The sequence below is a fragment of the Odocoileus virginianus genome, chromosome 1 (genome assembly GCF_023699985.2).
Source record: "Odocoileus virginianus isolate 20LAN1187 ecotype Illinois chromosome 1, Ovbor_1.2, whole genome shotgun sequence".
NCBI lineage: Eukaryota > Metazoa > Chordata > Mammalia > Artiodactyla > Cervidae > Odocoileus > Odocoileus virginianus.
Window position 1 is genome coordinate 5,934,391 of NC_069674.1, and position 26,042 is coordinate 5,960,432.

Below are 26,042 nucleotides of genomic sequence, written 5' to 3' on the forward strand. Positions count from 1 at the left end.
TAGCATTCCATTTTAGACGCTGAGGGGAGGTGCCTACCTATACGGGCCTGTCCAGGGATTCAGTAGGAGAACCAGAGAGTTTTCTTCTCAGTGAAGAGAGGAGGCGGCTCCCTTCAGATTTGAGAGTGACAGGTTCTGTCCTTGGTACTGATGGGAGAGTTAGAAGCTGTGTTTGGAGAGCCACCGATAGGGAGAACGTCCATAATCCATCACTCTGCTTTTGTCCAGTTAGTGGAGGAAGAATTCATTTTGAAGGGTATTTCCCTATATTCGCGTGATTGTTGCAGGAGCTTTCTGACTAGACAGGGTGCATGCTCAGTCGCACAGTCGTGTCTGACTCTTGTCGACCCTTTGGACTGCAGCTCACCAGTCTCCTCTGTCCATGGGATTATCCTGGCAACAATGCTGGGGTGGGTTGCCATTTCCGCCTCTAGGGGATCTTCCCCACCCAGGGATCGAACATGCCTCTCCTGCATTGCAGGCTGGTTCTTTACCACTGTGCCACCTGGGAAGCTCAGAGTAGATATTAATTGCTCTCGCTCATGGATGGAGAAGTTAAGTCAAAAGGGGGCCAATATCACATGGCCCAGAGAGGAGTCAGAACAGAAACTTAACTTCAGGTTTTTTCTTTCTTTTTTTTTTTATCCAGCCAGTGCTCTTTTCCATTTACCATGCAGCCTCAGTTCCACGGTCCATGAAAGGGCAGGGAAAGGAAATGGGCTGCTTCAGTTGCCACTATGTATGTGAGGGTTTTATTCTAATTCAGCTACTGAATGTCAAGGACTGTGCAGAAGTCACACTCCATGACCCCAGCATGGCAAGGGAGCAGACTGAGGACAAATGGATTACCAAATACAGTATCTCACAAACACGCCACAGCAGAGCCACATAAAGCCCCGGCGGTCTCACGTGCCTTCTTGCAGAGTTGGTGGCCCACTGGGACTTGGCAACAAGCTTCAAGCCTGTGCACTCTGTGACAGTTTGAGCAGAGAATTCCACTTCACAGAGTGCAGTTCTGGGCAGTGCATTCTTGGCTTGAACTAGATGACCCACCTCTTCAAGATCAGAGGGTCTTTAACCTTGAATCCTTGACAACACATGATCCATTTCATCCCATCAAAAAGTGACAGACTTATTAAAGTGGCCCTTTACTGGGAGGACTAGAGCGGGGGTGGCTAGTCAGGGAGGAGATTTCAATGTATATACTTTTGAACTTTTGGAATTTTGGGTTTGGTGGTTTTCTTACATATACAAAAGGTAAATGTAGTTACTTTTAAAAAAAAAGGCTCTTCCTTCATGCTCTATTTGTTTGGTGGTATTAACACTCATACAGCTTCAATTTCAGTGGTTGTAGCCCAAAAGTTGCCTTGGTAATTTTCAAGTCAATAAGCCTCTATTATCTACCCAACACTGTAAAGTCATCACCCCAAGTACTGACCTCTCACTTTTTTATACACTTTTGAAGTCTCACATGGGTACCATGCAGTACTCGGTTAATTTTACAAAGGGTTCTGAATACTTTTAGGAGGATGGGAAAGGATTATCGTTGTACTTTAGTAGTGATTGGTGTTCGCAGACTTGAGCTAAGGCACTTCTTCTTTCTCCATGGCGACATCGTCCCTCCAGACTTGATCTTTGAGAAGGTTCAAGACAGAGCCGAGACAGATCAGGACTGTGTGGAAACCACACCCTTCTCCCTTCTCCTCTCTGATGCACTGCCAGTCAAGCATAACAAAAGAAAGTCCCACCCTCTTCTGTCCCTCTTTGGCGACTGTGTCTTTGAGGGTACGGACTTGAATACATCAGTCTGACAGGAGCCAACACAACACTCCCAATGTGAATAAAGTTTCCTGAGATCCAGAGTTCCCACCTGCCTTGCCTTCTCTCGGAAGGCTGTGACTCCGGTGTGGGTTTTCCTCCTCACCGGAACCAGATAACTTTATTTAGACTGCATCTTCCTGAACTCGCTTGCTTCTGCTACTGTGAATTTCAGCTTGCTTGGCTCTCCCTGGCCCCACCTGAATAACAGTGAGCAGATGACCTTCATTTAGTTAGCCAGGCTTGCTCTCCGTCCTGAGGCTCGGGTTACTTTTCTTCTGGTGACTTTCCTGACTTAAGTCTTTCTTGCCCACTGACCTGAGGCTGCTATCCAACAGCAGAGCCCGGTGACTTTTGCCTCTAGACTGACGACTCTACTTCTGGAAATCAGGATGAAGCGGGGGAGGGTAAAAGGCGCGCCTTTCCCGTGTCTGAGAAAGGGGGAGGTGAGCAGAGTCATCTGCAATTAGTGGATAATTAGCGCCGCTGACCCTTGGGGCTCATCAGCGCTCCCGGGGCCAGCCCCCAGCAATCAGCCAGGGCAGGTCGAGAGTGTCAGGCCCGGGAATGAATAGGGCTCATCAGCGGCGCGGGAGTCGGGGAGCCAATCAGGAAAATTAATAGCGGAAGGAGGGAGAACAGGCAAGGGAGGGAAACCCGGACGGACAGACAGACAGACAGACAGACAAGAGAGATCGATGTAGGCGAGAAATGAGGGGGCAAATAGAATAAGGCGGATGGGATAGGGAGTGAGAAACAGGAGCCATCAAATAGGAATTGGGATAGAAAGGAGGGCGGGAAAGGAGACAGCGGAGGGAGGGAAAGGACGGAAAGGATGGGAAAGATGGAGGGAGCAGGGCGAGAGGAACGGTGAGTACTTGGTACAGTGTGGGCCCTGGAGGAAATCGCCCACGGAGGCCAGGGTGAGTGACCCGGGGAGTCCGCGACGGAGGGGGAGTGAGGAGAAGCCAGTGACGAGGCGGACCGCCGGGAGCGAGGGTGAACCGGGTCTCCCGAGGACGAAAAGGACCGTCCCCCCCACAACCCCCACCGAGATGAGCGGTCCAGAGCCGCGGGACCGCGGAGGAGCGCGCCCCCTGCCGTCCGCGCCTCGCCGCCCGAGGGGGCTCCCACCGCGTGGTCCGCCCCGGGGGACTCGGGAGGGGGCGTCCGGGGGCGGGTGGCAGGCCACGCTGGGGGACTGGCCCTGAGTCCGACGGAGGGTGGCGGCCCGGACCGGGGCAGGGGCGGGGGGCTCTCCGATCGCGCGCCCGCCCCCACGCCCTCGCCGAGCCCGCCGCCCAGCGCTCGGTCCACGCGGGGGCCCTCCTCCCGGTCCGCGCCGGGAGCCAAGTGGGCAGAGCCGGGGGGGGGGGGGGGCGGGCCGGAGGGAGGGGCCCCGGTCCCGCCGCTGCCGCTGCCTCCTCGGCGGCCGCAAACTTTCACAAAGCGGCATGTCCGGCCTCATCAATCTCCATTAATAATAGTTGGTTGGGCTGCGGGGGGCGGGCGGGGGTCCCGGGCCGGCCGGCCGGCCGGGCCGCTGGGAACGGGCTCTGCGGAGGGAGCGGGAGCCCGGGCGCGGCGGCTGCGGGCGGAGGGAGGAAGTGAAGCGTAATTTGAGGAAGATGGATGAGTCCGGAGGGCGACACCCCCAGCCCGCCCGCTTGCCCGCCCCCTCCCTCCTTATGAGCGAGAGGAGCGCGGCGCCGGAGCCACACTGCGCCGAGCCCGCGCCCCGCCGCCACCTCGGCCCGGGAGCCAGGCAGCCAGCCCGGCGTGCGCGCGCGGGGCGCCCGAGCCGCGGGGGCGCACGGCGGCGCCGGGAGGGGAGCGCCCCGGGGCGGCCGCGGCTCCGGGCACCATGCAGCGAGCCGGCGGCGGGGGCGCCCCTGGGGGCAGCGGCGGGGGAGGCGGCGGCGGCGGCGGGGGCGGCCCGGGCACCGCCTTCTCCATCGACTCCCTGATCGGGCCGCCGCCTCCGCGCTCCGGCCACTTGCTGTACACGGGTTACCCCATGTTCATGCCCTACCGGCCCCTCGTGCTGCCGCAGGCGTTGGCCCCCGCGCCGCTGCCCGCCGGCCTCCCGCCTCTCGCCCCTCTTGCCTCCTTCGCCGGCCGCCTGACCAACACCTTCTGCGCGGGGCTGGGCCAGGCCGTGCCCTCGATGGTGGCGCTGACCACCGCGCTGCCCAGCTTCGCGGAGCCTCCCGATGCCTTCTACGGGCCCCCGGAGCTCGCCGCCGCCGCCGCCGCCACTGCTGCCCGAAACCTCCCCGAGCCGGCCGGCCGACGCCCGGAGGGCGGGCTGGACGCTGAAGAGCCGCTACCCGCCCGGGAGAAAGTGGCAGAACCCCCAGCGCCCCCGCCTGCGCACTTCTCCGAGACTTTCCCAAGTCTGCCGGGTAAGTGCCCTGGGCCGACTGGGGTGCCGGGCGGGAGGTTGGTCCCCCTGGAAGTCCGAGGCGGCAGCTTGTTCTCGGAGCCCCCGGAGTCCCAGAGCCCCAGATGCGCCGCCGTTGTGCGGAGCCACCTCCAGGTCCCAGATCCGCCGCCCACTTCCAGAGAGCCTGCAGCCTCGGCCCGAGACTCGCCCGTGCTCCCCGCCAGACTAGAGGCTTGCCTCCCGGCGGTCTAGTCCTCCGGCCCCGGCTCCCGCGGCTGCTTGCAGAACCTCTTGCTCCTCTGCTGGAAATAGAGAAGCTGCGAGTGTGGGATTCCTGGGGACACCAGCCAGACCCCCGGGTGAGGGGGCGGTGGGCAGGTGTCAGTTCAGTAAGGGTTTCTGCGGAGACGGTGGTATTGACCCCCAGCGGGCCCTGGGAACGCAGGGGCGAAGGGAGCGTCTTAAAGTGGTGCTGATGGTGGGGGGAACCCGTGTGTCTCTTGGGTGTGAAGGTCGCTTCTGAACTGGCGGATTTACAGCCAAGCCTTGGGGAATTAAGCGAGGGCCTAGCACTGCGGACTGAGGTGGTCTGGGAGGCCGAGAGACATGCTGAAGGCCGGGCTGAGTGGGGTGTGGCCCCAAGGCCTGGGAGTCCAGAATCCAGCTAAGATCCTGGAACCAGTGAGATTCAGCTAAGAGATCGTTCGGGGATCTCCGACCTCCATAGGAGAATCACCTCTCGGGGGAGAGGCGAGGTGTATTCAAACAACCCTGTTTCGAATCGGGCAGACTTCCCTGTTGACCTTTAACCCCTAGAAGCTGGAAAAGCTTTCACTCTCCAGAGGCAGATTCAGGTGTGCTGAGACCCACAGCTTATGCAGTTTGGTGGGTGGGCCCTATTTAAGGAAAACAGAGACTGCTTGCAAGTGTGGTGTTCCTGAAGCTTCAAGTTCAACATCAGGATGAACCTGCCTCTGCTTAACCATTCATCACATCCAGTTTAGCAGGTGTAAGGGACCCAGGAGGCCTGGGGGAGGACTCTAGTGGAGACAAGGAAAGCCAGGAGCCCCTTTGTCCTTCGCCAGGAGAGAGCTGTTCCTGGGGACGGGTTCCTGGGCCCTTTCTCGGAGTTGTCCAAAGGCCCAGTACTTCTTCCAGACCCCAAGGGCTGCTCTAGAGTCTGTCTTCCTCTTGTTTCCCCCTTTAGCCCTGGGCGTGTTCTGGCTCTGGGGTCCTCAGCCGCTGGTTTTCTGTACCTGGTTGGACCAGGAGGAACCAGTGACTGAAATCTAGGCAGCATCTCCTGGGAAGGATCCAGAGGAAAGGATAGAGCAACAGCTGGAACGTGGGAGGAGATGTCCACAAGATTAGGAGGTGGGGGTGGGGAGGAGCCACAGGAGGATAGGAGGAGGAAAGGATCAGTAGGGTGTTGGATAGCGGAGTCCTGAGACAGAAAGGAGAGCCAGGGGGGCATTGGGAGGGGGTGTGAAGCGGTTTGGAGGCAGTAGGAGAAGCAGACACCTGAGGAACAGATGAGCAGAGGGGAAGGGGAGAGGAAGACATCCCAGTGGAGGAGAGCAGGGAGGTGGAATATCCCCAGAGCATGGGAGAACAAGCAACTCGTCCTGTTCTTCAGGTTCCCCCCACTTCTTGTTTTGACCCATCTGTGTAATAGGGCCTCTTTTCTGAAGCAGGTAGAATATTGGCAGTAACACCAGGCATGGAGGTGGGGAAAAGCAGAAGGAAAGAACAGAAGAGAAACACTGAGGAGTAGAATAGAGGACGCACAAACGGACTGTATACCCAGATTATCCAAAGGGACCATGAGCAAGGAGAGAGCTGTCTACTGGGGGAGACACGTGCAAGGGGATTCTAGTGCTGGCTCCATGAAAAGGGGGAGCAGCATTTCTGGACCAGAAGCATGTGTGTATATGCAAGAGTTCTGTCCTGAGAGGACTGGAAAGGAGCTAAATAAATATACTAGTTGGAAAGAGGGGAACGTTTCAACGCTAGGAGTAATTTTTTTTAAAGGTTTGTCAGTATTGAGAGTTATAACACATGAATTTGTATATAGAATGAGGAAGAAAAGAGCTTCATCACTTGAAGAGACAAGGAATTTCTTTGCTAAGAAGGATGGGAAGGAGACCTCCCAGGGGAAGAATTCTGAGAGGTGCTGGAGCGAAGGTCATCCCCCCATTAGGAAGAGAGGCTCAGAAAGGGTTCTTAGTGGGGCGCTTCTGGGGCTGAGCAGGAAGGCAAGATTTCGGATGGAAGGATGGAACGTTCACAGTTAATGTGTGGGAGGGCTGCTTCTCCCTCTTGGTGCAAATTCTCAAGACTCGTCTTCACCTCGCCACTCACGTCCACCTTCCCAGTCTTGATTTTTTTTTTCCCCAACAGAGTTGAGAAAAGAAAAAAGCAATTCCAGAAACGTTAGACGTAAAATCAGTTTGAGGAGTGATGACACGTGGCCCATGCTGAAAGTGGTGGGAAAGAGAACACTCCGCTTGGCAAATTGTATTAGAGTATTTAGTACGACGTAAAAGAGTTCTTAGAGAGAATAATCGAGTTGGAACCTCATTACAGAAGATTTTGGAGAAGGATGGCATCTTTAAAATGACGGAGGAGAAATCACTATTCTACTGTGAATGGGTAACGTGGGTCTGAAGTTATTAATTTACATTTGTCTAGTGTCTTACAATTACTATCCATTTTAATGAAATTACAGTGAAGATAGGCCAATTTGGAGGATGATGAGTGAAGTTCTTTTTGTTGGGAATTAGAAGGACTATTTCTAAAAATTTTGCTGAGAGTTGAGACAGCGCCCTACTAGAATTGATGAGGAAGAAAGCAGAACTTTATTATGATTTGATGGCAGGGTAGAAGCTATATTAGCAGGCAAAGAGAAATTCCGTGTACAGAAATAATGGGGGCAGAAAAGATTTGAAAATGGTACCCTGAAAATAAGCTAAGTTTGGAGCATGGGAGCAGTCGGTGTGAATAACAGGAGAGATGTCTTAATAGGAGTGATGACAGAATTTTGAACTAGCAGGGAAGATTTAAAAGTATGAATCAACAGAAGCACCCAGAGCAGTGCCATCTAGCAAGTCATTTATGTAATTAAAATAATTTTCTTAGCCACATTCAAATAGTAAAATGAAACAGGCAAAATTAATTTTTATAATTTATTTAACCCAACATGTCCAAAATATTATTTCAGCATTATTCAATGTAAAAAATTTAATGAGATGTTTGATATCCTCTTTTCACGCTGTCTCTGAAATCCAGTGTGTGTTTCACACATTCAGGACACCTCAAGTTCAAACTAGCCACGTTTCACATGGTCTGTAGCCTCATGTGGACCATAGCTGACATATCAAATCTGGAGAATTGTAAGGACGGTCCTGGAAAGGGATTAGGGGAAAGGAGCTTTGAACCAGGTGGGTAGTGAAGTTGTTGATGTGTTAGGAATACAGAGGTAAGAGAGCAGTTGGCCCCGAAAGACATGAAGAAAGAGTTCTGCCTTGAGTGGGGCAGGCAGAGATGATTTTGCGTGTGAAGGTGTGTGAGCTCTGACCGAGTTATCGAAGGTGACTTGAGAATGTGGAGCTCACACACGTCACAGAGAGGATGGGGGAAGCGGATGCTGCGTGCTAGGGAATGATGAAAAGAGCTGTCCATTTGGAAAAAATCAGGAGAAAACTTTGATTTGGAGGTGTTTCAGAGCAGCGATTCATTCAAGGGGAAAAGGGCTGAATTGAGTGAAAGCAAGTAGTTAAGGGATGGTGGATACTCTATGTGACTGTTGGATCGACGATGCAAATAGAGTGAGAGATTGTTATGAAAGATAATGCCACTGCTGAGCGTGGAGAGGAAAGAACACTTGAAGATGAGATGGTATGGAAAAGAAAGTGTGGTGGCTAACCTGGGAGGGAGATGGCAGGGTAGCCAGCATTCTCTTCTAAAACTAAACAGAAAAAAGATTTGCTAATTTCTGAATAGAGACTGGCAATATAATGGAAACCGTGCAAGGAGTCTAGCGTGATATCTGAGTGCTGAATGAGGTCAGCCACACACCTGGCCGTAGCCAGGGAGCGCTAAAGATGACCCATCAGTTAATTTCTGAACAGGTATCCATTATGACTGTCGGAATATATTTACTCACAAGAGAAAAAAACAGGGAAGAATGATGTGACGTGGGATCAGAGACTTCTGTTGGAAACAGGAGGGAGATTTTTCTTGGGAGTGATGGAGATCATGTTTTCCTAGAAATTTTGAGAGTGTACAGAAAAAGGGACCGCTCCATTGACGGTGCTATAGAAAGGCACGTGTTGCATTAACTTCACGTGAGTGACAATGGACATTTATTTAGGAGTGACACAGGGGTTCAGGTCTCAACTTTGTCAGTCATTAGCTCTGCAGCTTCAGCAAGCCACTGAGTTCAAATTCAGGAAACATTTGTTGTGTGACTATTGTGGCCTTAGTTTTAAGACACTCTGCATGTATGCATGCTAAGTCTCTCCAGTTGTGTCTGACTCTTTGCGACCCCATGGGCTGTAGCCCGCCAGGCTTCTCCATCTGTGGGATTCTCCAGGCAAGAATATTGGAGTGGGTTGCCACTTCCTTCTCCAGTCGAGCCTCCCAACCCAGGGATCGAACCCGAGTCTCCTGCGGCTCCTGCACTGTAGGCGGATTCTTCATTGCTGAGCCACCAGGGAAGCCCTTAAGACGCTATGTTTATCGCTCAGTCATGTTGGACTCTGCGACCCCATGGATTTAGCCCCAGGCGCCTCTGTCCACGGAATTTTCCCAGCGAGAATACTGGAGTGAGTTGCTATTTCCTCCTCCAGGGGATCTTCCCAACCCAGGGATGGAACCTGGGTCTCCTGCATTGCAGGCAGATGCTTTACTCTCTGAGCCACCAGGGAAGCCACTTAAGACTCTATAGGAGATTCAAAATCTTATCACTTCTCTAGGCTTCAGTTTCCTCACCTGTGATGTAAAAGTTTTAGTTCAGATGATTTTTAACATTCCTTTCAGCTTTATAGAACTAAAAGCTTGGTTTTCTAGCCCAAAATTTTAAAGTCAGACTGTTAACATGGACTTCGTGGACCCCTTGTGAGGAAATCTGTTAATTATGGATGTGGAAAACAATTTTTATGTCTACATTTCTACCAACTTCTCACTAAAATTTGGCACGTTCTGTGATTATGAAGGTAGGCCAGAAACTATCGCAGGGTCCACAGTACCTGAGATTTCTGTCGCCAATAGAGATCACAGACATTTTCATACAAATTAACAATTTTGGGAGATATCTTGTTGTTTAATGAACTGATGAAGAAATACAAATGATTGTATCTCAGAGGCATTTTAAATGTTTGATAACTGTATTTTATATAATTGCTCCCTAATGTAATCCTATGTGTTTTATATTATGCACCTAAAAGCGCTGTTCTGAGAAGGGGCTCACAGGCTGTTTCAGGCTGCCACCTTTGGTTGACCCTGGGTGAGAGAGAGAGTGTTACTGGGAGGATTGGAATGGATACTGAGATACCTCATGCCTCAGTGAAGGCAGCACTTGGGAAGGCTGGAAGACAGAGGGGTCTCTGCTGTTTACTAGGGAACTGGAGATTCTAGGAGTGAAAGTCACTCAGTCATGTCCGAATCTTTGCGACCCCATGGACTATACAGTCCCTGGAATTCTCCAGGCCAGAATACTGGAGGGGTCTCCTTTCCCTTCTCTAGGGCATATTCCCGACCCAGGGATAGAACCCAGGTCTCCCTCATTGCAGGCAGATTCTTTACCAGCTGAGCCACAAGGGAAGCCCAAGAAGACTGGAGTGGGTAGCGTATCCCTTCTTCAGCGGATTTTCCGGTCCCAGGAATCGAACTGGGGTCTCCCATAATGCAGGCAGATTCTTTACCAACTGAGCTATCAGGGAAGCCTAGATTCTAGAAGGTTGGAGCATAATTCTTATACTCAGCGCAATGGGCTTGAATAGTCTATAGTAGGACGAGTAGGGGAGAGGCAATAATTGGAATGAGGCAGGGCAAATGTTTTAACTTGAAAGGAGGAGGGACGTAATACCCTGAGCAAAGTATTTGCATTAAGGGTAGTGTTTGAGTGAGAAGCTACAGGCAAAGATTTTTGCCTTGGAAATAACAGAGAAAGAAGGATCTTTGCGGTGAAACGGATTGAAAGTTAGGAAGCAGCAATGATACAAGTAGTGGGGTAGATATACAAAAAACAGAGGCGCTTAAAGAGGAACAATGAGAAGAAAAGAACTCCCTGGGAGAGAAGTTTTCCCCGGAGGGAATGGGGGTGGGGTAACCCCGCCTCTGAACCAAGGAAAAGTGGCGAGCGCCCTCTTCAGGTGGTGGTGCCCACTGCTGCATGGTGATACAGGAGGTCTGGGTTAGGAGCGGGAGAGGAGAGGCGGGGGTTTTCATTGGCAATAAGAATCATTCTTGGGTCAGGTGGAAGAAGTTTTGAAACGCTAATTGGGAGAGTGAGAGGGAAAAGAGAAGCTTGAATTGGTGTGACAGAAGAGTGACCTTCACAGGTGAATTCGGTTGAGGTTGGAAGAGACAGCATAGCAAGGCAGGTAGTCAGGAGGCAGTGGCTTCCCTCCTTTCCCATCACGGAAGGGAAGGGAACACTCTTCCAGAGATGAGAGGAGGTGTCTTATTAGAAGCAAAGGCAGGGTGGTGCCAAGACTAACAGAGACCAGGGTTGTGCGGAGAAAGCACTTCGTGAAAATAAGGGTAGGGGAATCTGGAAATTCCTTCTGTGGGGGGGGAGCAGTGGGAGATGGATTCCTTGACTGAGAGTTATGATAGTTTTTGTTCAGCCGCTCAGTTGTGTCTGACTCTTTGCAACCCCATGGGCTGCAGCACGCCAGGCCTCCCTGTCCTTCACTGTCTCCCGGAGTTTGCCCAATCTCCTGTCCATCGAGTTGGTGATGCCATCCAACCATCTCATCCTCTGTCGTCCCCTTCTCCTCTTGCCTTCAATCTTTCCCCGCATCAGGGTCTTTTCCAACGAGTCAGCTCTTTGCATCAGGTGGCCAAAGTGTTGGAGCTTCAGGTATTAAAGTAGAAGTCTTGGATAAGCTGGACCTCTGTACTGAGAGCAATGGGAAGAGAAGTGATGTAGGTGTTCCAGGAGGGAGGGAGATGAAATTATCCCGAGAGTGGAGGTGAGAAGCAGTTTGTGTTGGTATACGTGAGTGCTCAGTCAGTAAGTCATGCCCAACGCTTTGTGACCCCGTGGACTGTAGCCCACCAGGTTCCCCTGTGCAGGGGATTTCCCAGGCCAGAATACTAGAGTGGGTTGCCCTGCCCTCCCCCAGGGGATCTTCCCGACCCCAGGATGGAACCCGCTTCTCCCTCTCCTCTGGCACTGGCAGGTGGATTCTTTACCACTGAGCCACCTGGAAAGCCTTGGGTTGTGCTGGAATGGATGACAACTATCCTATAAATTTTGCACAGGTCCTGGGAGTGTGTAACAGAGTGGTCTTGGCCAAACCATGCCTCTGTGTGTCCCAGCTTCCCCATCAGTAAAATTAGAGGTTTGAATTAGATGACTCCAGCTTGACAGTTCTGTTATCTGTAAGGATAACTTTATTAGTGAATTGTTCCCTTTAAGAAAAGAAAAAAAAAGCCACCACAAAAAAATGCAAGGGGTCAGTGGAGGGGGGGGGGCGCAGATTCTATTTCTCAGTGCTGAGTTGTCATGGTCACTGTCAAGGAGGCAGCGCGCAGATACCCACATCTCAGGATGGAATCAGGGCTGGACTCCAGGGTGGGAAAGGCTCCATCATCTGTGACCAGGGGTGTGTTGGCTGAGTGGTAGTCACAGACAGTCATCGTACGGGATGAGAGAACCGTTGATAAAAGGTGGGGTAGATCTTATCTGGACCAGAAAGATCAGAGATCAGCTGTGACTGACCAGATGTCGTGAGGAAGGAAAAAGTGCCCCGGTGAGTGGGAAGCAGAAAGCTGTGCTGTGCACTCAGTCCCTGGTCCCCTGTACTATTTCTCCATCAGGATTATTAAAAGATAATTTCTGTTTATTTGTTTTTGGGCTGTGCTGGGTCCTGTTGCCGCGCCCCGGCTTCCTCTGGTTGCAGTGCACGGGCTTCTCACCGCGGTGACGTCTCTCGTTGGGGCGCGTGGGCTCTAGAGTGCTCGGAGTTTCAGTAGTTGTGACTCTTGGGCTCTGGGGCACAGGCTCAGTAGTTGTGGCCCACGGCTTAGGTGCCCTGTGGCATGTGGGTTCTTCGTTCCCAGACCAGCGATCGGACCCGTGTCCGCCAGACTGACAGGCAGGTTCTTAACCGCTGGACCATCGGGGATGTCCCTGGTGCAGGATTTATGGCAGGGTGACAGTGGGTTTCAGTCTCTGTTTCATTCATTGACAACAGAGACTGTGTGGCCTGGAGGAACAGGCATAAGTTTTGGATACCGATCTCAATTGCTTCTCGGCCTTTTGGCTAAGGTCAAGTGGATACCGATCTCAGCACCACCTCTTTTGTGACCTACGGCAGAATACTAACCTCTGCAGTCTCCATTGTCTCACCAGTAAAATGAAGGGCAGAAATGCTTACCTCATGGATTTGAAGTGAGAAGCAGTTTGTTAAGCCTCCTAAAGTAATAGGTGGGCAAGAAATTATCAGTATTGTCCACATGCTAGAAATGGATGGGGAGCTTTCCTGGGGATTAAGTTGTGAAAGGCATCTTTACTAGAAACGATGATGGGTGAAACTCTCTGAACTGAAAAGGACAAATATTTCTCGGAGTGACGGTAAAATAGCCTTGTATTCCGAGGACTTAGTTTACGTGGGGTGTGCCTGGAGAGAATACTGCATGCACCTAATAGGTAGATTTCAGATTTTGTCTTTGGCTCTTTTTCCCTCTTTTCAGTTTTACTTTCTTACATGTTGGTGAGAAACTCTGTGTAGATACCTCGTGGACACAGCTGCCCAAAGCCTTTCTGCTGTGTCCCGGGGAGCCTGTTCTTCCTTTCTCTCCATTAAAACAAACGTAAACCAAAAGCAGCAAAAAGATAAACAAAACACTTTTTTCTTCATCACAATCCCTGTTCCCTCATATGTCTGATCTCAGCTTAGTGTTAGGAGCACAGCTATTGGATTAAAATAATTCACACTGGATGGATTAAGGAGGGTTTTTAAAAGTCCAAATAACTTTCAAACTTGTGAAATTTTAGGTGTCACTATTATGAGTAATTTGAGGGATGACCTGGGTATCTTTTGGGGGAAATTATTTTGGATGGGAGAGGTATGGGAGTGAGTCGGGGGGCTTCCTTTCCCTGGAGTCATGTGATTCCTGTCACTTTTAGTTACAGCGGTGCCTGTAGTCAGAGCTCTTTGGTTGCTCGTGACAACTGTTGCTCAGTTACGTCCAGTTCTTTGCGATCCCACGGACTGCAGCACGCCAGGCTTCCCTGTCCTTCACTGTCTCCCAGAGTTTGCTCAAACTCATGTCCATCAACTCAGTGATGCCATCCAATGATGTCGTCCCCTGTAGCCCGCTTCTCCTCCTCCCCTCAATCTTTCTCAGCATCAGGGTCTTTTCCAATGAGTCAGCTCTTTTCATCAGGTGGCCAAAGTATTGAAACTTCAGCTTCAGCATCAGTCCTCCCAATGAACATTCAGGGCATTTCCCTAATTAAACTAAAATGGACATTTATTGATTCACGTGGATCCAAAAATGCAAGCCATGTTGTTGGGTCTTTTTGTCTTACTCTCAGTCTGGCTCCTCTCTCTGCCTTTGCCTCCTTTTCTCCTGATGATTGGGAAGGGAGGGCACAAGTGTAAGCGGCCCTAAATTCTTATAATCCCAGGCTGGGACCCCAGTGGAGCGCAGCACATGTGAAGCCCTAAGAAGACCAATTCACTAGCTTGAGTCAAGTCCCCAGGAGATGGGAATGTATGGGTTGGCCAGCTCCAGGTCACTGTCCTCATGATTGGGAAGGTGGAGAAATGTAACTGACATCCCCACTCTCCTGGGCAGTTGATGGAGAACAGTGGCCAAAGAAGGAGGTGCCATGAGTGAAAGGAGGGGCAAGTGGAAAGGAAGGAAAGCATGTTCCTTGAACTCCCTTTCAGTATCAGGGAGGAAAGCCACAGTGAAAGTCGCGAGTGCCACAGCTGAGACCCAAGGCAACCAAATGAATAAGTCAATATTTGGGGAGAGAAAACTGTTTCCATCAGCGGGCAGTATTGTTCTTTAAGTGAGAAAATACACTTATAAATAAATGAAATAGTGAGTGGTAAGGTGGTAACATACAAACCAGTAATGATGGAAAAAGCAAACAGGAGAAAGGTCAGGTGGGAATTTTGTCTTGGGAATGAGGGGGAAATGGCCTGTTATAGGACAAAGGTGAGATTCGGGAAGTGAGGCCTCTCCTGCGGCGATTTTAAGGGAAGATGTTGAGGATGAGGTGATAAGTGGTCCTGATAAGGACCAGGTCTAAACCTAAACTGGCTTTGATAGGAAGGCTGTGGATCTGATGCAGCATCTGGGGAGGACTTCTGCTCCAAGTGGAGGGAGGAAGACAGTTTACTGGGAAGAGTAGGAAGAGCTGATTGGAGACTTAGGAAAGCAGGGTTCTGGACCAGCTCTGTCCCTAGCGGCGTGACTGGGAAATCATTTAATCTTTCTGAAATTCATTTTTTTTTTCCACCTGAAAATAAGGTGCCTAACCTCCCAGTACTGCCATACTAGGTCAGTGCTACTTCAGTGAGTTGCTTGAAGATGACAATACTAAGTGTGAAGCTGCTTGGGAAGGTTAAAGGTCATGAAAGGGTGCTCTTGGCAATGACCACATTCAGTTCAGTTCAGTCGCTCAGCTGTGTCCAAATCTTTGTGACCCCATGGACTGCAGCACGCCAGCCTTCCCTGTCCATCACCAACTCCTGGAGCTTACTCAAATTCATCCATCAGGTCAGTGATGCCATCCAACCATCTCATCCTCTGTCATCCCCTTCTCCTCTTGCCTTCAATCTTTCCCAGCATCAGGGTCTTTTCCAATGAGTGGCATTAGCATGCCCTGAAGGGAGCTCCAAGCTTGGGGTGGACGGGCAGTGGTGGGGAAGTCTCTGTGACCTTGTCAAGAAGGTGGGAGGGGCTCTGGACGGCAGTGACACAGAGGAAGTTCTCGTGTGGATTTGGAGTAAAGGATGCTGAAGAGTCACGGGGAGAGTGGAGAGAGAAAGTAAATATTCCTTATTTTACCTAAAAGTATAGCAAGGAGTAGCAGCATAGCAGGGCATGGAATTAGTGAGGATGAATGAAAGACACATTGAAAGCAAGCCAGTTGCCATGAAGGATGGGAGAAAGTACCGTCTCCAAAAAGAGAAATAATTACAAACTGGGTGTGATGGTAAAATGAAGGTAGTGCACACATGCCTCTTTTTTGGGAGATAACCTGGATTTTTCCCACCTTTTGACCCCACCCTTCTGTATTCAGGAAGCTGGGTAGTTGTCCAGAGAGGGATTTGGGGCATGTGAGGGTTGCTTAGTCGATAAGTTGTGTCCAACTCTGTGTGACTCCAGGGACTGTAGCCTGCCAGGCTCTTCTGTCAATGGGATTCTCCAGGCAAGAACACTGGAGTGGATTGCCATGCCCTCCTCCAGGGGATCTTCCCTAGTCAGGGATCAAACCTGCATCTCCTGCATTAGCAGGCGGATTCTTCACCGCTAAGCCACCAGGGAAGACCTGCCTGTGAAGGTGGTGGTTCTTTAAATGGAGGGAAGAGAAGCCAGAACCGAGTGTAGAGGGGGAGGGGCTTCTCAGCAAATAACAACGCCTTGGTTGTATGTCAGCTGGACCCGAGCAGGCCGGGTGAGGGCTGACGGTGCAGAAGCTCTGTGAGTTCCCGTGGCTGGGGGTCTAAGGTGCTTCTGCATCCTGGGGGCTCTTCTGCCTCAAGACACGGGCCCGTCATCCTCGCTGACCTTGGCCACGGTGGACTCCTCTCTAGGTGGTATGAGCCTGGTGCAGTTTATTCTTCCTACTGGAGAACACCTACCACGGAGTCTCTGGCCCCAAGTTAGGGCTTCTCGTCCTCTCCCGAGGATGACTCGTTGCAAGGGTGACCCTGAAGCCTGAGCGCTGCTCTCTGCAGAGGGACCATGCCCTTGGGGTGGACCCTACAAGTAATACTGGTTCAAACCTTGTGATTTCTGCTTTTCAGGACAATAGCATCTACCAGGAGGATTTGATGTTTCCTAATAACAAGCTGCCCCACTGCCATTTCCCCTGGATAGATAAACAAAGGCTTTTCACAGACTCTAGACCTGCCCATAGGGAACAAGCTGAAAACAGTGTACTCTTTTAAAAACTTTTTATTTTCTGTTGGGTAGAGTTGATTTACAATGTTGTGTTGGTTTCAGGTGAACAGCAAAGTGATTTAGTTATCCGTTCAGTTCAGTCGCTCCGTCATGTCAGACTCTTTGTGACTCCATGGACTGCAGCACGCCAGGCTTCCCTGTCTTTCACTATCTCCCAGAGCTTGCTCAGACTCATATCCATTGAGTTGGTGATGCCATCCAACCATCTCATCCTCTGTCATCCCCTTCTCCTCCTGCCTTCAATCTTTCCCAGCATCAGGGTCTTTTCCAAGGAGTCAGCTCTTCGCATCAGGTGGTCAAAGTATTGGAGCTTCAGCATCAGTCTGTCCAATGAATATTCAGGACTGATTTCCTTTAGGATTGACTGGTTTGATCTCCTAGCAGTCCAAGGGACTCTCAAGAGTCTTCTCCAACACCACAGTTTAAAAGCATCAATTCTTCGGCACTCAGCTTTCTTTATAGTCCAACTCTCACGTCCATAAGTGACTACTGGAAAAACCACAGCTTTGACTAGATGGACATTTGTCAGCAAAGTAATGTCTCTACTTTTTAATATGCTGCGTAGGTTGGTAGCTTTTCTTCCAAGGAGGAAGCGTCTTTTAATTTCATGGCTGCAATCACCATCTGCAGTGATTTTGGAGCCCAAGAAAGTAAAGTCTCTCACTGTTTCCATTGTTTTCCTATCTATTTACCATGAAGTGATGGGACCAGATACCGTGATTTTAGTTTTCTGAATGTTGAGTTTTTAGCCAACTTTTCACTCTCCTCTTTTACTTTCATCAAGAAGCTCTTTAGTTCTTCTTTGCTTTCTGCCATAAGCATGGTGTCATCTGCATACCTGAGGTTATTGATATTTCTCCCAGCAATCTTGATTCCAGCTTGTGCTTCATCCAGCCTGGCATTTCACATGATGTACTGTGCATATAAGTTAAATAAGCAGGGTGACAGTATACAGCCTTGATGTACTCCTTTCCCGATTTGGAACCAGTCTGTTTTTCCATGTCCAGTTCCATGTCCAAATTTAGTTATACATAGATCTTCTTCCCTGCTGGCTCAGCTGGTAAAGAATCTGCCTGCAATGCGGGAGACCTGGGTTCGATCCCTGGGTTTGGAAGATCCCCTGGAGAAGTGCTACCCACTCCAGTATTCTGGCTTAGAGAATTCCATGGACTGTAGAGTCTACAGGGTCGCAGAGTTGGACACGACTGAGCTATTTTCACTTCACATACATAAATATATTCTTTTAAAGATTCTTTTCTCATATAGATAATTAGAGTATTGAGTAAAGCTCCCTGGCTATGCAGTAGGTCTTTATTGATTATCTATTTTACATATAGATCAATGTTCTCCTATATGACCAGGAATGTCACTTAATCACAAAGGACAGACCCTCTCTGTTTGGCCATCCTACCTAGCACAGCCAAATTGTTCCCAATGAAACAGTTTTCCTTCTGCCCAAAATTTTCTCACCAAGATCATTATTTCCCATGTAAGATTTTCAATGATGTTTTATTGATCAAATTTTTTTGTTCACATTAGCCAGCTAAATAGCATCTGCAGTTAAAAATTTACTTTTATGGACATTTTATCCACCAGGTTCAGTTATTCTAAATCAAATTTTGTAAATTTTACCAACAAGATGTGCTTCTGTCAGGTTTTAATCAAAACCATTTTTCTATGTGCAACTTTTGTTTTGAGTATGCTTACTATTTAGTATGTGTTATGAATTCGATAAAAGAGTTTGCATTAATTTTTTAACTAATTCATGAGAAAATCGTAAGGCTGTTTCAGGGTTGCTATGTTGTAAAGGATAGGACTGCTCTATTGTTCAGCCAGTTCTTCAGAATATGTTCCGGTCACTTTGGGTCTTAAAAGTTCTAAAGTGCTGGTGGAGCAAAGAACAAATGGCCAGGCTCCAAATCCATCAGTGTTTAGGGTGGAGAAATCTAGCATCTGTTAGGTTGTTGGTTTTTTTTTTTTTTTTTTGGAAGGCTTTTTACTCTCTCCCCCTGCAACTTCCCGATTTTCTTTCTATTTTCTCCCTAAATTTTTCAGCCCTTTCAGTTTCTCTGACTGATCACGATTCTTCTGCCCCGCCTCCCCCAGCCTCACTCCCTGTCCCAGACCCTCTCCTCTGAGAGCTAGCTGTATTTTCCCTTCTCTGTTGCTTTCTTCTATGTCCCTGCCCCCATCTCCTTCCAAGAGCTGCTTATCAGACCCCTCAATGTTACGATTATAAAGGCTCAGAGAGAAACTCTTCACCCACCCCCACCCCCCACCATGCAGAATCCCGCTGGGATCAAGTAACCAAGAGAGGTTGTGAACCTGTGCTTCCTATATGGCTTTAAAAGCAGCACTGGGGGTGGCCTGCTCGTGCGGGCTCAGCTTTCACGGAATCTGTGTGAAGACAGAGGGATGGATGATGTGATCTCAGGAGGGCCCTGACAGATCGGGAACCTGGGAACCTCATCTCAGTCATCATCAATTTAGATTTATTGGACACCCCCTGGGTGCTTGGAGCTGTGCTAAATGATTTCATCCTTCAAGCCCTGAATCCTAGTTTCTGCCTTTTTGTAGCAGCTGGTTAAAGTAGTGTAGTACTGGGCTGGGTTTCAACAAGCTTTAACAAGCTTTTCTTTCTGTTATTGTTTACTGCAAACCATGTTTTAAAAATTAGAAATTAAAAGTCAGAGGATTAAGTAACGATGTTGGGGGTTGTCCGTGATCTCCTTTAGCATACGATCCTGTCAGTCCTCCGCACACGGATTCCTCTGCGGTGACTCTAAGATCAGAGGGCCTGGGGTTTCCCTTATGACTCAGCTGGTAAAGAATCTGCCTGCAGTGTGGGAGACCTGGGTTTGATCCCTGAGTTGGGAAGATCTCCTGGAGAAGGGAAAGGCTTCCCATTCCAGTATTCTGGCCTGAAGAAGTCCATGAACTGTATAGTCCATGGGGTCGCAAAGAGTCGGACACGACTGAGCGACTTTCACTTTCCACTTTCACTGGAAAGTGGGGAGAATGATATTTATGGAGAGGATGTCTTATGTCCAGAGCTGGGCTGGAGAAACAGGGTTGCAGGGAATATTTTAGGAGAGGCTTGAGAAAGAAGGGACAGAGAGGGAGAATCAAAAAGTGCTCCGGAGTAGTTTCTTTCTTTCAGTCAACAAATACTTATCCAGGACTTCCCTGGTGGGCCGGTGGTCAAGACTCCATGCTCCCAGTGCAGAGGGCCTGGGTTTGAGCCCTGGTCAAGGAACTAGATCCGTCATGTCACAACTAAGACCTGGTGCAGCCAAATAAAAATAAATTTAAAAAGTAGGTATTTTTTCAGTGCCTACTCTGTGCAGGTAACTTTCTAGATGCTGAGAATATAGCAGTGAAATATATATATATATATATATATATATATAATATATATATAAATCTCTACCTTCCTGGAAAGTGAAAGTCACTTAGTTGTGTCTGACTCTTTGCAACCCAATGGACTATTTTCCAGACCAGAATACTGGAGTGGGTAGCCTATCTGTTCACCAGGGGATCTTCCTGACCCAGGATCGAACCTGGGTCTCCTGTGGGTGTCCTGCATTGCAGGTGGATTCTTTACCAGCTGAGCTACTAGGGAAGCCCACCTTCATGGAACTTATATTTTAGTAGGAAGAGACAGCCAGTAAAAATAAATGAATAAAGTTGGTTACGTATACCATAGCAACAAGTAAAGCAGAGAAGGGAGATGGGAAGCGTAGGGAGTTTTCATTTTAAAAAGGAAGATCAGGTAAGGTCTCATTGATAAAGACCTGAAGGGACTTTGAATCTAGGTGAAGAATGTAGTATTCCAAACAGAATAACCAGGGGAAGGGCAGGGGACGGCATGGGAGGGGCAGAGCAGGAGAAAACGATGAACTAGCAAGAGAGGAGGGTGACTCGGCCTAGTTGGACCTAGAGGAGGTGATGAGAGGTCAGTTGAGCAGTGGCTCTACTGAGATTTGCTGGCAGGCTGGGCAAGGTGGCAGGAGGGAAGGTCTGGTCTGAATACCAGGGGTGGGGGGTGGGAGTTAGCACTACCTGAGATGGGAAGGGAGGGGGGTTCAGACTAGGAAGAGCTGACTTGGGAGAAGGTCAGGAGTACAGTTTGGGACACCAGACGTTGTTACACTTGCGTTCTGGGGAGGTGGGGATGGCCTGGGGAAGGGCCCTTAATGACATGAAAAGGGGACCCAGGGATATGAATCTTGCAGAAATTAAACCGATTTTGGATCGGGATGAGGTCAGGGAGAAAGCCCGGGGTGCTGGGAGGTGAGCCCCAAGGGGCAGGTCACTGGTGGACGCAAGGTGGACGAAGTTGGGCAGGCGGTCAGAGAACCAAGCCCACCTTCGAGGGGAGCAGCAAGGCCTGGGTGAGGCTGTCAGGGGGTGTACCACGTGGGCTTTGAGATGGTCGGATGAAGCAGGAAGCCCTCCAGGAAGAGACAGGGTCTGGGCCTGACAGCACTGGCCTAGGAGGGGTGGTAACGAGGACTGGGGTGCGGGGGTGGTGAGCTGGGCGGGGCTGGATCGTGGCCTCTAAAAAGAATGTAAAAGCGGTTCCTGAGCAAAAGGAACAGGTGCGGATGGCATCCGTTCAGGACAGCTCTGGGGACGGGAAGGGAACTGAAAGTGAGCGGGCCGGTGCGGGGGCGCAGGCGGATGGCAGGGGTCAGAGGAGAGCCGGCCCCCCCACGGGGAGCGTGGAGACGCTCCAGCCTCACGTATGCGCGCGCGCGTGCGCACAAGGCCCCGTCTAGGAAGCATTTCGCGGGTCGTCATCTCAACCTCAGAGAGTGCGCGCGACACACGTGGTGAAGTGCACGCATGCGCCCCTGCCTGTACCCCTGCGAGCGCCACGGGTGAGGGGCTGACTGTTCAGTTGATAGGTTAATCTGTCTTCTTCCCGTTTCTACCGGTTGGTTTTCTTTTTGACTTTTTGTGGTTCCCCTGTTGCTTGACCTGGGCAGAAAACAAGGGGTTTTGTAAAACTCAAACACTAAAAAACACTTGTCATGCCTTATCTGCGGTTCCGACAAAAAAGTCGCTATGATGCGACCAACGGTGGAATTAAACTTTAGAATTATGTATGGGTTGAAATGTTTATATGCCTGTGATTACAATTAACCAGCAGCCTACTGAGTCAGAATCTCTTCTTTCCCGTTTTTCTCTCCGTATTTTCCGCCGCTGCACTTCTGTTTCTTCCTCCGCCCTCCGTGCTGCCTCCGGTTCTCAGCTCACGCTGAGCTCAGGGTCCCCAGGATTCTGAACTTGGGCAGGAAGCAGCTGTTGGCGCTTCTCACCGCCTTGGCTGGGAAAGAGGGGAGGTGGGAGAGAGATGGCATCTTTTTTTCCTTCTTTTTTTTTTGAGATGGCATCTTTTAAAAATGGAGGGCTGAAAGGGTCCTGGGGGAGCTGAGTGATCGGAAGAAAAACCTGGCCTTCGAGAAGGTGGTGTGTGTGGTGGGAGGGCTCCCCGGTCGGGGCTGGGTGGTCCGGTTACAGAGAATTGGGGAGGTGGGGGTACAGACATCCGCTGACTCTTGGGTCCTTGGGTAACACTTCCTGGATCCCAGTTTGGGGCAGGAGGGAGTCACGTGACCCCGAAGTTTCCATCTGGAAACGAGATGCTGATTCCCAGCTCCAGGAAAGAGGGAAGGAAGGGGGACAGGCTCGAGGGGCTTGCGTGGCTCCTCCCACGAGGCCAGGTGAAGAGTCCCGGGAGGAGAACACAGGCGGCCTCCTCTCTGTCCTGCAAAAGTGAATCCTCCTGCATTCTCACTCCCGCCTGTAGCAACTGAAAGGATACTGAGCCCGGCTCCAGCTGTTTCATCACGATGAGCAGCTGCAGGCTCTGGGCTTGGAGGGGCGGTCCATGAGTGGGGAGCCCTTCACTGGGGTCTAGAGAAAGCCGGGGAGGTAGCAGGTAGGAAAACGAGGTTGAGGGGTAGGGGCTGAGGTGTCTGGGTCCTGGGAATGGGGCCCTCTTGATGGATGCCTCCCGCACGTTGCCTGAGTGAAGTCTGTGCTGGTTAATACCTTTCTTCCTGTCTCTCTGTCTCCCCAAACCTCTTCCCACTCTGCCCTGCCTGTGTCCCCTCCCCTCCTGTCTCATCCCCTCCACGTCTCTCTCCTCCGGCCGGCACACTGTCCACGCCTGGCCCGGGTTCCATGTGCCGCCTCCAACCCTTCTGCCTTCTCCTCGCCTCCCCAATCCCACCCCAACCCCACCCTGTTGGCCCCCACTCCCCGCAGCAGAGGGGAAGGTGTACAGCTCTGATGAGGAAAAGCTGGAGGCGCCCACAGGAGACCCAGCAGGCAGCGAGCAGGAGGAAGAGGGCTCGGGTGCGGACAGTGAGGAGGATGGCTTCCTGGACAGTTCTGCCGCGGGCCCCGGGGCCCTCCTGGGACCTAAACCGAAGCTGAAGGGCGGCCTGGGGACCGCAGCGGAGGAGGGGGCACCCTCAACGGGAGTCCCGGCCCCCGGGGGCAAGAGCCGGAGGCGCCGCACGGCCTTCACCAGCGAGCAGCTCCTGGAGCTGGAGAAGGAGTTCCACTGCAAGAAGTACCTCTCGCTGACCGAGCGCTCCCAGATCGCACACGCCCTCAAGCTCAGCGAGGTGCAGGTCAAGATCTGGTTTCAGAACCGGCGGGCCAAGTGGAAGCGCATCAAAGCTGGGAACGTGAGCAGCCGCTCCGGGGAGCCTGTGAGAAACCCCAAGATAGTGGTCCCCATCCCCGTGCACGTCAATAGGTTTGCCGTGAGGAGCCAGCACCAACAGATGGAGCAGGGGGCCCGGCCCTGAGGGGCCCCGTGGGGGCCCGGGGAGGCACGGGTCTGCGCGGACACTGGGCTGGGCTCTGGGGGCCATAGGCCCCCACCGCGGTCCTGCCCGAGGATGGGGCTCCCGTCGGCAATTGGCACGGCTCTGGGGGGCCCTCCTGGCAACCTGAGGTGCGGACCCTTTCTGGGTCCTGGGCCATACCAGAGGCCCCAGGCCTGGACTTCAGGGGTTCTCGCTGTTGAGGAGCTGCTGGGACTAAAAGGGGGCTCCTCAGGCCTGCAGGGTCCCCCTTCCTTCAACTGATGCCCTAGAATCGCTTCTGAGGGGCAGGAGGAAGCCAGGGTGAGACCTGCCAAGCTGGTCACGGCTCCTTATTTATTTTGTGTAAAGTTTGTATATATGGAGCTCTCTGCCTCAGTCTGTGTCTTCCAGAGGGACTGGGGAGGTCGTGTGTCTCCTCCAGCCTCAGTTTAACCTCCCAGCCCCAGGGCGGGCACCGCCTTGCCTGTCTACAGCGCAGGATGTGCAAAGAAACAAAAGTTGGAACTCTCGCTGGCCTCTTTAGGTACCCGTCAGCACTCAGCATCTCCCCCACGTAACCTACCTCTGCTTCTGTCTTTCCCGCTGCACTCACTGCCCACTGTTCCCGCCTCTAGATCTCACGATCCTAACAGGCACCGCTGCTGCTTCTGACTTCAGGGTAGAGGACTCACTCGCTTTTGAATTGAGAGGAAGTGAACCTGGGCTACAGCCCAGGTTCCTAAGGCGGGTGTGTGCAGGCCGTGTCTGACTAGGTGGAGGCCATGAGTCCTGTGAGAACCCGGGGCAGGCCAGGGGCTCACCCTTGTCACCCGGGAGCCCAACCATCATAAATCGTCTTCTGTGTAGAGGACACGGCAGCTCAGGCCATGTCTGCTGCTCTCCAACATTCCAGACATTGAGGGCCTGGAGCAGAAGACCTACTTTCAGTCCTCTGTGCTTACAGCGCTGTGGTGGTCCGCTCTCCCACCCACCTTGCCTCGTTTGTGAAGCCTGGGACCCCAGACCCTCTTCCGTTTGAGAGGGCCCACTCCAGAGTACAGGAGGCAGGAAGGTGTGTCTGGTGGTTCTGGGAGGGTGTGTGCTGTGGGGGAAGCTACAGAGACAGGAGTTAGAGGCTTCGGGGTGGAGATTCTTTGAGCAAATTAAGGAACAGCATCGGTGGTGGACACAGGAGACAGATGTGAGGCTTCAGGGACACCCGCAGGGCACAGGGTAGACCAGGAGGGAACGAGACATGCTGAAGCTGTCGGCCGCTTCCCCGCTTTCGCGAGACGGGTTGCCGTCCTGTACCCAGAGAAACTGGGTGAAGCTGCTGTCACGGTTAATGGGCCCGCCTGGGAAGAAACAGGACCCGCTCTCTTCCCGAGCCGCTGAGATTAGAAGGCTCTGAGGGAGGCAGGTGAGCAAGGGCAGCCCCGGCCAGTCTCCTCACTGCCCCAGGGCACCGTGCTGTGGGTCCCGGCTCTGGGCGGGTCAGCTGTCTAGTCGTCCACCGCCCGCCTCTCCCAATGGGACTGAGACAGCCCTTTTCTCCCAGCGGCTCTGGTAGCCAGAGGGAAGGCACCCTGGAGCCTGGCTGGTCGCGAGCCACAGCGGCACAGCGCCTGGGCTGGGACAGGCATCCAGGGTCTTCTCTCTTCTTTGGCTAAATTCCAGGAAGGCTGGAGGCCAAGAAAAAAGTAATCCAGATGAGCCCCACCCTGATCTCGATCAAGGCTGTCTCAAACCTTACTGACCCACAGAGGGAACCTACAGGGTGAGATTCTTTTTAGGAGAGAAGTCAGGCAGAGACAGGTCGAGGATCCCAGGAGCTGTACCCACCTTGCTCTCAGGAATCCTGTCCGCAGGTCTAATGAGGGCAGGAGCAGAGGCCCTCGGGCTCTCTGCCCCCGCCTGGGTCGGGGCGAGGGGTGGGCGAGAACTGGCAAAACCAAGGCCATCATCTGCCTTCTTTCCCCTGGCTTTGCCCCTGCAGCCTCCTGAACTATACCAGGCAGTTATTCACCCTCTCAAGCGGCTTCTTTTCCTTAGGGAACCTAAGGAGATGATTACTGCTAGCATTTTTCTGAGCCCAGAAACCCAATCTTACACATACCCATAGCCTTGTCTCTATTCTGCCCTTATCTTTGCTTAAGGTGCTTATCTGCCTTGAGAAAGGGGCTGTGGATCAAGAAAATAAAATCTGGTTTTCTCTCTGAATAGCTTTACTTGGTTAATTTCCCACTGGCAGAGCCCGCCAGCCTGCCACACCCATGGCACTCACGGGCCACCAGCAGGGTGGCGGCAGGCTCCCTCGAGAGCAGGGACCCTAACCTAGCAAGTTCTTCAGAGCACAAGCAGAGAGTTTCTCCTGGCCGTCTTTCTAGCGAGACTGGAGGACAGTCCGAGGGACAAGGCAGGGGCGGGGGGGCTGGGTCCTGCCTCCGGCTTAGCAGGGAGGCTGGGGGCAGCCCAGGGTGCCATCCTGCCGTCGGCGATGTGTCTCCTCCCCTGGCATGAGCCCCCCTCGTCCCATCGCGTCCTCAGACCCTCCTCCCGGGCACTGACCCCCTGCACGTCTGGCTGTGGGGCTGGTTCCTGGACTCCTGCCCTCTCTGCGGGTGACCTCTGGC

General features: G+C 51.8%; 1 protein-coding gene across 1 annotated transcript; it reads left to right on the forward strand.

The window, feature by feature from the left end:
* Nucleotides 1–3,658: 3,658 nt before the first annotated feature.
* On the forward strand, nucleotides 3,659–25,812 carry GBX1 (gastrulation brain homeobox 1). The gene is made up of 2 exons (XM_020873188.2): nucleotides 3,659–4,223; nucleotides 22,859–25,812. Exons 1-2 carry the CDS (start codon nucleotides 3,683–3,685, stop codon nucleotides 23,407–23,409), a joined length of 1,092 nt encoding a protein of 363 aa, XP_020728847.2. The 5' UTR covers nucleotides 3,659–3,682; the 3' UTR covers nucleotides 23,410–25,812.
* The last annotated feature ends 230 nt before the right edge of the window (nucleotides 25,813–26,042 follow it).